Source organism: Lipotes vexillifer, unplaced genomic scaffold (genome assembly GCF_000442215.2).
Source record: "Lipotes vexillifer unplaced genomic scaffold, Lipotes_vexillifer_v1.1 scaffold142, whole genome shotgun sequence".
In the NCBI taxonomy this organism is placed as follows: domain Eukaryota; kingdom Metazoa; phylum Chordata; class Mammalia; order Artiodactyla; family Lipotidae; genus Lipotes; species Lipotes vexillifer.
Window position 1 is genome coordinate 221,646 of NW_006795110.1, and position 13,703 is coordinate 235,348.

Below are 13,703 nucleotides of genomic sequence, written 5' to 3' on the forward strand. Positions count from 1 at the left end.
TATGGGTGTGTTTGCAGATTGAGAAAATTCATAAAGCGTTGACCCTTTTTTTTTTTTTTTTTTAGCGCTAAAACTCAAATTCGCGGCTATTTTAGTAATTAGCCCTGACTCTTCCGCTACTCAAATCCCTCGAAACTACAACTCCCAGCATGCTCTGAAGCTGGTCTGACTTCATCTCAAATGGCCCCGTAGGGCAACAATGGTTAGTTTTGACTGTGCTTATTTGTGCTATAAAATATCGATCCTAATTGTTTAGATATTTATATGGGTGTGTTTGCAGATTGAGAAAATTCATAAAGCGTTGACCCTTTTTTTTTTTTTTTTAGCGCTAAAACTCAAATTCGCGGCTATTTTAGTAATTAGCCCTGACTCTTCCGCTACTCAAATCCCTCGAAACTACAACTCCCAGCATGCTCTGAAGCTGGTCTGACTTCATCTCAAATGGCCCCGTAGGGCAACAATGGTTAGTTTTGACTGTGCTTATTTGTGCTATAAAATATCGATCCTAATTGGCAGCTATTTGGGCTTTTATATCTGCCGACCTCCGTTTTTGAACTGTAGTCACTAAATGTAGGGGTTCTGGCCTGAGAAGGCCCATGCATTTCTTCAATTGGATGGGGAGCAGGGACAGTGTCACCGGCGATCTCGAAACTAGGAGGGAATGTTGACCAGGGAGCACCGCTGCGGCCGATCAGAGGAGCAGGAACCGGAGCCCGGGCTGAGTCCGAAAAAAGCCGGATCCGGACGGTGGCTCCGGAACAGCTGTAAGTGGAAGATGGAGGAGCCGGAGGAACCGGCGGACGGTGGGCAGTCGCTGCCCCCGGTTTACATTTACAGTCCGGAGTATGTTAGCATGTGCGACTCCCTGGCCAAAGTCCCCAAACGGGTAAGAAAGGTTGGGATGAAAGACCGTGGGTTTTGGGGGTGTGGGTGGGGGGGCCGGTGGACGGGAGGGCATTAGGAAGCGAAGAGGATACAGGGCTGGGGGAAATCTTCAGCAGAAATTTGGGCGGCTGTACCAGGTGATGGAGGAAGTGTTCCCTTAGAGAGTTTCCTGAGAGCGCAGCGGGGCGTCCAACGGACAGGTGGGGGTGGGGTGAAGGTGCGGGGGAGGGGGAAGGGATGGCATGGAGGGGATGGTGTCTCTACTGCCAGGGATCCCCGAAGTGGAGAAGAAGCTGCAGGAGAAAAGTGTTGCAACACCTCCGTAAGGCCCGATAGCTTTCTCCTTAGCGATTTAGATACTTTGTATTGTCTAAAGTGCTTTGTAACTGTTAAGTAAAAAGGGAGGGGAGTTAAAAGTTAGTTCCTTTGTTCAGGATGATGAAGTCGATGGGATTTCTCTGAATTAAACATTTGAGACTATTTTCTGCCTTTTTTTCTTCCTTTTTTGCTGATGTTTTTAGGCCAGTATGGTACATTCCTTGATTGAAGCATATGCACTGCATAAGCAAATGAGGTAAGTTGTGCTTGAACAGAGCCCTGAACCCAGGTGTTCATAGCCTTAACTTCCTGCTTCACAGTGGGGCTAATTAGGGAGAGAATGGTCCTTTTTAAAAAGTTTTTTTGTGATTCACAGTGTTGGTAATCTGCCTGTAACCTAGTAAAAGCTCTTGAAGAATTAAGAAAACTCGAAAAAAGTACATGAAGCGGTTAAGAAATAGGACTTCATTGCTGGGAGGGAAGTATCCTAGGGATAGGTGTTTTGTGGAGGTTTCGGGGTGAGTACATTTGGGTACTAAAACCTATCTGATAGAAAAAAAGATGTTCAGCTGGGAGGTGTTCTGGTTTTTGGGTTTGTTTTTTGTCTTTCCTAAGCCAGCTCTGAGAGTATGGGTTCAACTTAAGACTTTTAGATACACCATTACCACCACCAAACTTTAATGATGAGCCTGGAGACAGTCAAGACCAAAGGAAACTCCTGGAACCAAAGCCATAACTCAGCACAGAGCTAAGTGCTTCTTTAAAAAAAAAACAAAAAAATGAACTTGCTGTTTGTTGTTATAAGAGTAAATATTGTAACCCTGACACTTGTAGGATTATTTGTGACATTTTCTGGCCAATTGGGTGAACATCTGTCTATGCTGGCTAGTGTGATATGCTTCATTTATCTCCCAGAAGGTAGTGTAAATTTTATCCTTATTATTAACAAAATCATTTATTGGGTATCTTCTTTATGAATGTTTTTCAACCGTTTTTTAACCCATAGGTTTGGTAAACAGAAAAACTACATGCTTTCCATTAGTTATTTAATAGTTTAGAAAATTACTTTGACAAACAAGAAATCAAAGCAAAGCCAAACTGTCTAATTTCCTTGCTGTTAAGTAGGGAGGCTCTCAGTAAGGATTTGTTAAGGAAAAGGAAGGGTATTAAAAGAGGGAGCAATTAGGTCCAGGAAACATGGTACAAGAAACTGTAAAATTTTTATTTTATTGGGCAGAGTTATCACTTCTGAGGGTATAGACATGTTTTCTTGAAGAAGAAGCAAGACTCCTTGGATCTTAGCTATATATATTTACTTTTTGAGGCTGAGCTTGCTTGGTGATGGTAGTAGCCTGTATAACCATATTAATTCAGGAGAAACTCATGGGCGTGTTCCCCTTCAGCAAACAAAAAAACACTAATGCCTCCCTGTGGCCTGGGTCATGCTTTTTAAACTTGAATGTGCATATGAATCACCTTGTTAAAATACAGATTCTTTTTTTTTTAATTGTATAGTTGATTTACAATGTTGTTTAGTTTCTGGTGTACAGCAAAGTGATTTATATATATATATATATATGTATTCTTTTTCATATTCTTTTCCATTATGGTTTATCACAGGATATTGAATATAGTTCCCTGTGCTCTACAGTAGGACCTTGTTGTCTTTCCATTTTCTATATAATAGTTTGCATCTGCTAAGCCCAAACTCCCAATCCAAAATATATGGAATGTTTCACAAATTTGAGTGTCATCCTTGCATAGGGGCCTTGCTAATCTCTGTATCATTCCAATTTTAGTATATGTGCTGCTGAAGTGAGCACTGAAGTACAAATTCTGATTCAGTAGGTCTGAGGGGAGGCTGAAATTCTGCCTTTCTAACAAGCTCCCAGGTGCTGCTGCTGCTGGTCCATAGACCACCCTTTGAGTGTTGAGGGCTAGAGAGCAGTAGTGGCAGTGGCAGAGTCAGGAAGAGGATATGGGTACTAGTCAGCTAGAAGTTAGAGGTGGTTAAGTCCTGTTGTTAGGTTAGCACCCTATATTCTCTCCGTCACTCCTATTTTCACTTCTTGTGAACAGTGGGTTGAGAGCTTCTGAGCAAAGCTCAGTTCCAGCCTGTTTGCTCCTTCTCTCCTTCCTCTCAGAGGCAGATGTGAGGGACCAATTATAGAAACGTTCACATTTTTTGGTTGCCTATTTTTTAATCCTTTAATATTAATAATAATGACAGTTATCCGCAAAGCATTTTCATGTATGTTATCATTTAATCTTCACCTAAGTCCCATAAGATATCCCCACTTTACAGATGAGGAAACTGAACTACAGAACAGTCAGCTTATCTGAGGTTATAGAGCTGGTAATTAGGACGGGAAGCCAGTTCTCTGACTCCAAATTCAAAATTCATGACAATACAGCTGCCTATTAAAGTAAAAATATAGTTGAAAGGATTGTATTTGCCCAATTAGAAAAACTGATTCAAATGAAAATATCTCTTCCTACTGGTTTGTCATGAAAGTTGTAACTCAGAGCAAAATTTGTCTAATACCTGATTATGTAACTTAAATATAATAACTCTTTTTTTTAACCTGCCTATAAACTCAAGGGAGATATCTATCCTCTCACCCCTTTTTAATGGAGTCACCACATAGATGTGAGGAAATGAAGACTGTATTGCAGTGGAGGAACAGAACGTGTTTGTTGCTTCAGCTTCCTGGAACCAGAAGCTGGAAGTTGTATTTTCGCTCCAACTGCTGGCTCCTGCTTCCAGGTTCTGGCATACTCTCGATCTGACTCACTCACCTTTCTTTGTTCCCTGTTATTATTAGGATAGTTAAGCCCAAAGTGGCCTCCATGGAGGAGATGGCCACTTTCCACACTGATGCCTATCTGCAGCATCTCCAGAAGGTCAGCCAAGAAGGAGATGATGATCATCCAGACTCCGTAGAATATGGACTAGGTAAAGTCATTACTAGGCAATGATGGGAGATAGATGACCTCCATCTATAGATCATTACTTAATCTTTTATAACTTGCATGATGGTCTTTAATACTTTTAAATTAACAACTAATGTGTTAACCACAATATTAATCTCTTCCTTTAACCACACTCCCATATGACTTGAGCAAAATTAATGCTGGATCAAATGGAGGAAAACCTTTCAGTTGCTTGGCGCCCTAATAGCAGTGCCCAGATTGGGTCTGGCTGTATGTACACTGATTTAACTGTCCTGTGACATTATATTTTAACTTCAGTGTATACTTATGTTCTTGCTAAGTTTGATACCTTATCTCTCATTAAACAGCTGCATTTTTAAAAACCATAAGTGGCCAATAGGATAGTCTAGAGAAACAGCATGATTTAATAGAAGAACACTGGACTGGAGGTATGTGTGTAGGGCGGGGGTGCGGGCTTAAGACACCAGGGGGTCCCAGACCTGGCTCTGTGTCATCACAGATATGACATATCACCTCTCAGTCCTCAGTTTCTCCATCTATAGGATGTGACTAGTTAATCTTCAAGGTTTAGTGTTTCTAGCTGTAATACTGAAGAATTCCTTCCCCTACATTGAAGGTGTTTAGCTCTCATTTTGGAGCTGATGTTAGCACAGTAGCTTTCTGGTAGGGTATGTTGTTGTCATACCTCAGTCTACTCCTCCTAATAGGGTACTGGACCCAATTCCAATGTGTGGAGGGGGGAATTTTCCCCCACACCACCAAACAATGCTCAGGACACCAGCTTGGTGTCCTACAATTCAACTCAGTTCTGACACTCTCTACCCGGAGAGAGCATCAGATTCCACAGGCGAAGTGCTCAGTCCCACAAGACTTCTCCCCACATCAGACATCAGTTGCAAACCCAAGCTGTTACCTGTGCTCTGGCTGACAGGCTGCAAATTGGAGGTTCTAGCAACCTCACCAACTCAGAATGCCAAGCACAAGTCCAAGTTGTTACCTGTACTTCTGACCAACTCTCTATAAATCAGAAATTCCCATGACCCCCTCCTTGAATTTAATTAATTTGCTAGAGCGGCTCACAGAACCCAAGAAACCCATATATTCACTAGATTACCAGTTAATCATTAAAGGATATAACTCAGGAACAGCCAGATGGAAGAGGTGCATAAAGGCAAGGTATGGGGAAAGGGCATGGACTTTCCATGCCCTCTCCAGGTGTGGCACTCTCCCCAAATCTCTACGTGTTCACCAACCCAGAAGCTCTCCAAACCCTCTCCTTTGAGGTTTTTATGGAGGCTTCATTACATAGGCATGAATGATTAAGTCATTGGCCAATTGGTGATTAAACTTGTTGACCTAAACAAGTAGGCTGCCAGATATTTCTCCATCAAAGATGGGTTTGGGGCTTCTCTGGTGGCACAGTGGTTGAGAGTCCGCCTGCCGATGCAGGGGACACGGGTTCGTGCCCCAGTCCAGGAAGATCCCACATGCCGCGGAGCAACTAAGCCCGTGAGCCATGGCCGCTGGGCCTGCGCGTCCAGAGCTTGTGCTCCGCAACGGGAGAGGCCGTAACAGTGAGAGTCCTGCATACCATAAAAAAAAAAAAAAAAAAAAGATGGGTTTGTTTGGGATCAGCAGAGAATTGCAATTTGGGGTCTGCAACCATGGCAAGCCATGGCAAGGGAAGGAGAACACTTTTACAGAGAGGGAAAGGAACTTGGGAGAGCTATGGTTTAAAAAAAAAAAAAGAGTCCATGGCTTTTTCATTGAGTCCTTGCCAGGAAAGAAGAGAAGTCTTTCTTCTTAAACTTGGTTATCGTTTCAGGGTGTGAGAGCTCCCCCTTCTGGTCTCCTGACTATTTAATTGAAGTTTCTGTTCATTTTTTACAAACTCAATCACCAGTTCCTCTGGCCTCACACAGGAGGTCAGGGGGGTGGAACTGATAGTTCCAACCCTCATAATTCTACTGGCAACCAACCCCCATCCTTAGATGTGGTCCACAAGTTACCTCATTAATATAACCAAGGCACATCTATAACTCATCATTTAGGAATTCCAAGAATTTTAGGAATTCTGTGCCACAAACTGGGAAGAAATACAGTTGATCCTTAAACAGCGCATGGATTAGGGGCACCCACCCTCCGTGCAGTCGAAAACCTGAGTATAACTTATAGTTAGCCCTCCACATCTGCAGTTGCGCATCCGTGGATTCAACCTACTGCTAATGGTGTAGTACTGTAGTATTTACTGCTGAAAAATAAATCCACCTGTAAGTAGACCTGCGCTGTTCAAACCCATGTTGTTCAAGGGTTAACTGTATCTTCTTTATTATAAATCATAATATCACACCCCTCTTTATCCAGCTTATCTTTTAACAAGCTCTTCTGATGTTTGCCTGAAGGTTATGACTGCCCAGCCACTGAAGGAATATTTGACTATGCAGCAGCTGTAGGAGGGGCTACAATCACAGCTGCCCAGTGCCTGATTGATGGAATGTGCAAAGTAGCAATCAACTGGTCTGGAGGGTGGCATCATGCAAAGAAGTAAGAAAATGACCTTTCTGCTTTCTATCTCTTTCCTTGAGTCAGTTTCTTATTTATGTAAACTCTTATGTTTATTGTATTGGCAGTTATTGAGAGACGTGGGGTGTGTGTGTGTGTATGACACTTTACTACGCCTTCTGAAGAGATACAAGTAAAATAAAAGATGACATAATATAGTGGAAAGCATACTATTGAAAGTCAGGACACCTGGGCTTTATGCCTACTTTTTCTACAAACTTGGCTGACTGACTTGGACAGATTAACCTCTCTCGGTCTCAGTCTCTTCATCAGGAAAATGGGCAGAGCAAAGGATATTAATCTAGATATCTAGACAATCTCTAAATTCCTTTTAAGCTTTCTGGAAATTCCCCTGTCTTCAAGGAACTTATACTCTAGAAACATTATTAAAACTAGAATAATTAGGGAGCAACATCAATTTTGGTACCAATTGAATATATGTATGAGATGAAGAGATTTAGCAATAAGGAGCAGTTAATCATGGAAGTCTTGGAAGAAGTGAATTTTGGAGCTAGTTCTTGAAAGGAGTGGCAAACAGATTTTTGAATAGATGGAGAATTGATGAGGACAGATTTAAAACAAAAGGCTGAAGAATCAAAAAGGAGGCTTAGGGCTTCCCTGGTGGCGCAGTGGTTAAGAGTCCACCTGCCAATGCAGGGGACACGGGTTCAAGCCCTGGTATGGGAAGATACCACATGCCGCAGAGCAACTAAGCCCATGCGCCATAACTACTGAGCCCATGTGCCACAACTACTGAAGCCTGCGTGCCTAGAGCCCGTGCTCCGCAACAAGAGAAACCACTGCAATGAGAAGCCCACTCAACGCAATGAAGAGTAGCCCCCACTCGCCACAATTAGAGAAAGCCTGCGCACAGCAACAAAGACCCAATGCAGCCAAAAATAAATAAATAAAATAAATAATTTTTTTTTAAAAAGGAGGCTTATGCTGCCATCTCTAAGCACCAAAGTGGCAACTGAGAGGTGTTACCCTAAGGAGAAAGGGCTTGTGCAACAGCTATTGGGTGCTACTTGGAGTTACAGGAAAAGTCCTTTTTGAGTTTGATGTTAACATTTCAAACAGCTATACTCTGTGTCTGACAGGGACTGCTGAGCCTTATTCAGCATTTGGTATCTTGCTTAAGGTGGCTGTAGTACATGTTGGAGGAGAAGGATTTTATTTACTGACTTATTTATTTTTATTGAAGTATAGTTAATTTGCAAAGTTATGTTAGTTTCAGCTGTACAGCAAAATGGTTCAGTTACACTTTTCAGGTTCTTTTCCATTATAGGTTATTACAAGATGCTGAGTATAGTTCCCTGTGCTATATAGTAGCTCCTTGTTTACCTATTCTATATATAGTAGTGTGTATCTGTTAACCCCAAACTCCTAATTTATCTCCCCCTCCAGAGGAGAGGGAATTTAAAAACTGAATTTATCAATGTGCTATTTGAGTGAAATAAAGTAGCAGTGGTAGGAACTGCCAATGTATCATTCACACACCAGTTGTTCATACTATCTGCCATGACTTTGATACTCTAGTGCTCTTGAGTCTAGAGAAAACAGCACTTTATTTTTCAGAATAAAATCTTGAGCACAATTTCAGCATATGCAGATTAAGGTAATAATATGGAATTCTTTTCATCAAATGGATAGATTTCATGACCAAGGAAATCCTTGAGTAAGTTTACTACTAGAATCTACAACTGAGGTGGTGGAGCATAGAGAAGCTGTGTTTAGTAATGAGTTTTACATGGCCTTAAAAACAAAGAGAAACAACCTGCCTTTTGTTAGTTTTTGCTCTATTAAAAAAAATTCAAAATCAAGGCAGTGATCTCTAGGAGGGAAAAATGACCCTGTCTGCTTCAAGCTATAGATAAAAGGGACAAAACCAAGCTTCTCTGAACCAAGGACTTCTCTGCCTTCTCATGCTTAGCAAGTTGAAAAGAAAAGTAGTGTGGTTTCATGGGAAATGCCCAGTCCTACAAGTCAGCTCTAGTTTCTGCATGTGGCACTGGAGCAGCTTATATATTTAAATTCACCACTTAAGGCCTCCTAGGGCCTGGGTCAGTTTGCAGTGGAATACCCAGGTACCTGCCACTTCTTATTACTGTTTTGCTGCCAAAGGAAGCACACTCTATCTCCAGCCAATTATGGCTGCCTCTGGGCTGTATGCAGGCGTGGGCATATCCACACGCCATTATCTTAACTGTTTCAGACAGCTTGCAGCTGATCCTACCTGGAAACAGACATGCCTGTGGTAAATATAAATTACCAAGAGTCTCTAGAGATTGCCCCATTTCAGGTCCAAATTCCAAGGCGTTCTTGGTGCCTCTAGAACCTCTCTGCAGATGGACTACAGGCATTTAGCCCACAAACTTACATCTAGCGGGCATTTATCTTTTATAACCACAATATCTGTTTAAACCCCCGCATCCCCAAATACATGTACAGGTTCATACATGCCATTTATTCATTCAACATGCATTGATTAAGCACCTACATAGTGTCAAGCATATTTTTATCATCACTAATAAGCAGAGATACAGAAATTGAAGCATGGTACATTTTTCCCCTACCAATTTTGAAAAAGAAATCTTTTATTTCAAAATATCCAGGTGCTGGCAGGATTACAGTGAAATTGGCACACTCTTTTTGAAAACTTTGGAAATGTTAAGAGTGGGGAAAATGTTTGTACCTGTTGACCCAGTACTATTATTCTCAGCAATATTCTAAGGAAATAAACCAATTCTGCCCTCAAGAAGTTTATCTCTTAGAGGTAAGACAGCAAATAATTGCATCTGAAAGCCAAAGAAGAGTGGTTTTCAAAGAAAATTCTGCAAAAGAAGAGTAATGAGAGACTAATGCTATTAGATATTAAACATACAAAACTGTGATAATGAAAACACTGGTACCACTGGTATAAGATTAGACAAATGATGTTATAGTATACTCCCCAAAGAGACTGTTGCATATAAGAATTCAATCAGTTATAAAGGATGTGTTGCAAGTGATTGGAAAGGATTGTTCAGTAAATAATGTTGTGACAGCTTGTAGCATTTATACCCTCATCTCCTGTAATAAACTAAAATAAGTGGCAGCTGGATTGAAGAGTTAAATATAAAAAAGCAAATTAGGAAAAAAACCTAGAATGAATGAATATTCATCAGGCTTCTAAAGGGGAATAGTTTTCTAAGCTTAGGAAAGAATAGAAGAAAAACAAAGGAAAAGATCAACATATTTGTATAAAATTTTAAAACCAAACAAACTTTTATGGCCATTTCAAAAATAAAATCTAAACAGAGACTAGAAAGGCATATTTGACATAAATATGACAAAATTTGACAGGTTTGCATTTTCTCAGACATTCATACAGTATGATGTATAAGAAGAAATATGGGCAAAGAACATGAATAGACAATTTACAAAGGAGTTTTAAGCACAACTGGAAAACATGGGACAATTTTCATCACTACTAATCAAAGAAATGCAGATAAGTAGGTAGCCTCTTTTTAAGCCTATCTTTAATAGAACTGAAAAAAAATGGTACTCAGTTTGCTAGTAATAGTGTGGTTTGGGTCAACCCCTTAAGAAAACAGTTTGGTAGCCAGCATGTATTAATGCCCTTTTATCTAGTAATCTACTTCTGAGAATGTTTCCTAAGAAAATAATTCAAAATATGGAAAAGAAACCTGAAGATATTTACCAGTGTTATTTATTTTTAAAAATTAGACATAACATGAATATCTAGCAATAAGGAAAGGATGAATCCATTCCATGGAATATTATGCTATTATTTTAAATGATGATTATGAAGACTATGGGGCATTTCAGAAAAATACTTCTGGGTTAATAAAACAGGTTTTAAAATTGTTTGCACACTGCAGTTACAACTTTGTAAAATACATGCATTTTTTTTAATACATGCATTTTTTAACACATGCATTTAACTTTGTAAAATACATGCATTTTTTTAATACATGCATTTTTTAAAAAAAAATTAGTGGGAATGAGAATAGTGGTTATGTTAGGGTGACAGAATTAAAATGATTTTTTTAATGTGTTTTTCTAGTTTTCAAAATTTCAGTAATGAGATTTTTTCTAACTTTTGCAGGTAAATTTTACCAAAATAAAAAGAGGCAAAAAAATAGTTACAGCAAATATTAACAAAGGGTTAAAATCATTAACTATTCTGATTTTTTAAAACACTAATATTCAGATAAATGAGTAAGAGACATGAACAATTTACAAAAGAGGAAACAAATAGTAAACAAACATGAAAAAATATTTAGTATTCGCTAATAATTAGAGGAAGAAAAATTGAAACATTATATATACATGTATATATTTTACTTCTACCAAACTTGAACCAAAGGAAGAAAGATCTTAACTCATGCATCTATTACTCTTGGTAATCTAAGGAAATAAGCCAATCCAAAATATGGAAAAGCTGTGTATATGAAGATGGTAATTTCTCTTCACGTATAATAGCCGAGAAAAAAGGAGGGAAGGAGACCTAAATATTCAACAACAGTGGGATGGTTACGTAGTATACTGCAACATATCCACTTGATGGGCTATTATACAACTATTAAAAATGGTGGTTAGGACAACTGCATAACAAGAAAAAATGCATATCGTATATTGTTGGCTTTGCTTTTAAAGGGCAGGTAGCTACAACATCATGTATTCACTCTGATTAGAGATATGTAAAAAAATATCTGCATATGAAAAGAATTTCTAGAAGGAAATACAACAAAATGATACCAGTGACTTTGTGACGATGATGATAGTATGATATATATATATATATATATATATATATATATATATATATATATATATACACACACACACACACTATATATATATACTGTATGTATATGTGGGTATACACACACACAGATAATATACATGTACCTTTTCTCTGTTTCATATATTTTCTCTAATATGATTATATTACTTTTATTAATAAAATTTTTTATAATAAAACCTGCTTGGAACAAAGTGGGAAGCTGTTACAATAGAGGCATAATATGGTCGGTGTATGCTAGAGTTAGGCACAAGGTAGTGGAGTGTCCAGAAGGAGTGGACTGCACCACTTACTAGTTGTGTATGTGACCTTGGGGTTATTTCAGGAACAGCATGTGCAGAGGCACAGAGGCGTGAAAGCTGAGGGTACTTCCAAGTCTATAATTAAAGCTGAAACCAAGGGCTCCTATAGACAAGTGGCTGGAGGTGAGGTGGGAGAGGTACGAAGGGTCCTGTTTGCCAAGCTGAACAGCTTGGACTTAATCCTTCAAGTCAGTGGTTTTGACCTATTTTGGTCATGAACCCCTCCGAAAATCTGATGAAAGCTATATAATACTGTCCCTAGAAAAATGTACATACACAAATTTTTCCTTACAGTTTCAGAAAGTCTAAGGATCTCCTACAGCCCATGTGTGGATCCCTGGTTAATAACCTTGGTTTTAAAGAGTAAAGAATCACTGAAGGAATCTTTAGCCAGGAAGAGGTAACATGATCAGATTTGCATTTTAGGAATATGATTCTGGCAATAGTTGGTAGATAAATTGGTGAGTGTTGGGGGCCAGAATGTTGACAGAGAAATCTGTTAGGACCTTTACTGTGATAATAATCTATCCTTAAGGAAATGAAAGCTGTGGTGATGAGCATAGATGAGGGAATAAATTCAAGAGCCATTTAGTAGCTAGAATAGGTAGGAATGGTAACCAGTTTGATATAAATGATAAGGAAGGAGTGATCTAAATTTCTTGTGTAGATGACTGAGTAATTGTGTTACCTTTAACCAAGAAGAGTAGGGGATAGGGACTGCTCTGCCTATGGAGCATCTAATTAAAGATGTCTATTACAGAGTCGGCAATGGGGTCCAGCCTATGACTTCTCAACTTTAATGTGCATACAAAATACCCAGGGATCTTATTAAATTGGAGATTCTGGTTCAGGTCTTGGGGGAACCTGAGAATCTGCATTCCTAAAAACTCCCAGGCAATACTAAAGGCTGCCAATTTGTGGCCCGTACTTAGACTAGCAAGAGGCTGGAGCTCAGGAGAATCATCTTCACTGAAGATACAGATTTGGGAGCCAGTAGCATGATAGGTGGTAATTAAAATTAAGGAAATAGACAAAATAACCTGGGAAGAATGTGTAAAATAATACAGGGGAAAAAACTCAAATAATGAGCCTTGTGGAATGCCAGTGTTTACAAGGCAGGCAAGAGAAGAAAGACCTACAAAGTTGATTCTTGAGAAGGAGTGGTGAGAGAGATAGGAGGAGAATCAGAAAAGACTTATCAGAGAACCCAAAGGTGAACCTCAAGAAGACCGGTTTGGATAGCAGTGTCTTCTGCTGCTGCAGAGCGTGTATTCTCAATGGGAGTGATACTGCCCCCAAGGGAGCAGAAATTGATTCTTGCCGGGGTGGGGGCTGCAAGAAACTTAGATGTTACATAGTTTATGGTTTTCCAAAGGGTCACAGTACATAACAGATGTACAGTACATCTGTGATATAAAATTTCGTGAGGTCAGTTAGAAAAAGGTGTCTAAAAAGGCTCCTTGGGTGAGGGAATGATAATGAAAAAATGGTTGAGAAACAGCTGTAGAGAAGGAAAGTAAGATTTCTCAGTAAGGAGGTTGTGGTTAAGAAGACTTCAAAGGATGGAGAGGAGTGTGCTGGGGAGACAAGTAGGTGAAGGGCCTTGCAGAAGCAGCACTGTGAAATAGCTTGGCAGATTGGGGGAACTACGCACATTGCTGGAGGGTTAAGGTTCAGAGTAGATAATGGCAGCAGATGAGGTAGAAAAGTAGGAAATGGCTCATGAAGGGCTTCATGTATATCGGAGTCACTCAGTTGAAAAATGCAGATTTCTAGACCTCTCAGAGATCTTGATCAGGTAGATTTGGACTGGGGCATCAGAACCTGCACTTTCAAAATCTGGGGGTGATTCTGATGCACACACTTTGAGA

At 39.7% G+C, this 13,703-nt stretch overlaps 1 protein-coding gene across 3 annotated transcripts in view; it reads left to right on the top strand.

The window, feature by feature from the left end:
• The first annotated feature begins 439 nt into the window (after positions 1-439).
• The window catches only part of HDAC8 (histone deacetylase 8), a 247,051-nt gene continuing 233,787 nt past the window's right edge, over positions 440-13,703 (top strand). The window contains exons 1-4 of one of the 3 annotated variants that reach the window (XM_007467456.1): positions 440-886; positions 1,407-1,459; positions 4,029-4,159; positions 6,561-6,702. In XM_007467456.1, the coding sequence (XP_007467518.1) occupies positions 662-886; positions 1,407-1,459; positions 4,029-4,159; positions 6,561-6,702 (551 nt within the window). In that variant the 5' untranslated portion in view covers positions 440-661. The remainder of the gene's footprint in view (positions 887-1,406; positions 1,460-4,028; positions 4,160-6,560; positions 6,703-13,703) is intronic. The other 2 variants (XM_007467457.1, XM_007467458.1) reach the window with 2 other exon arrangements.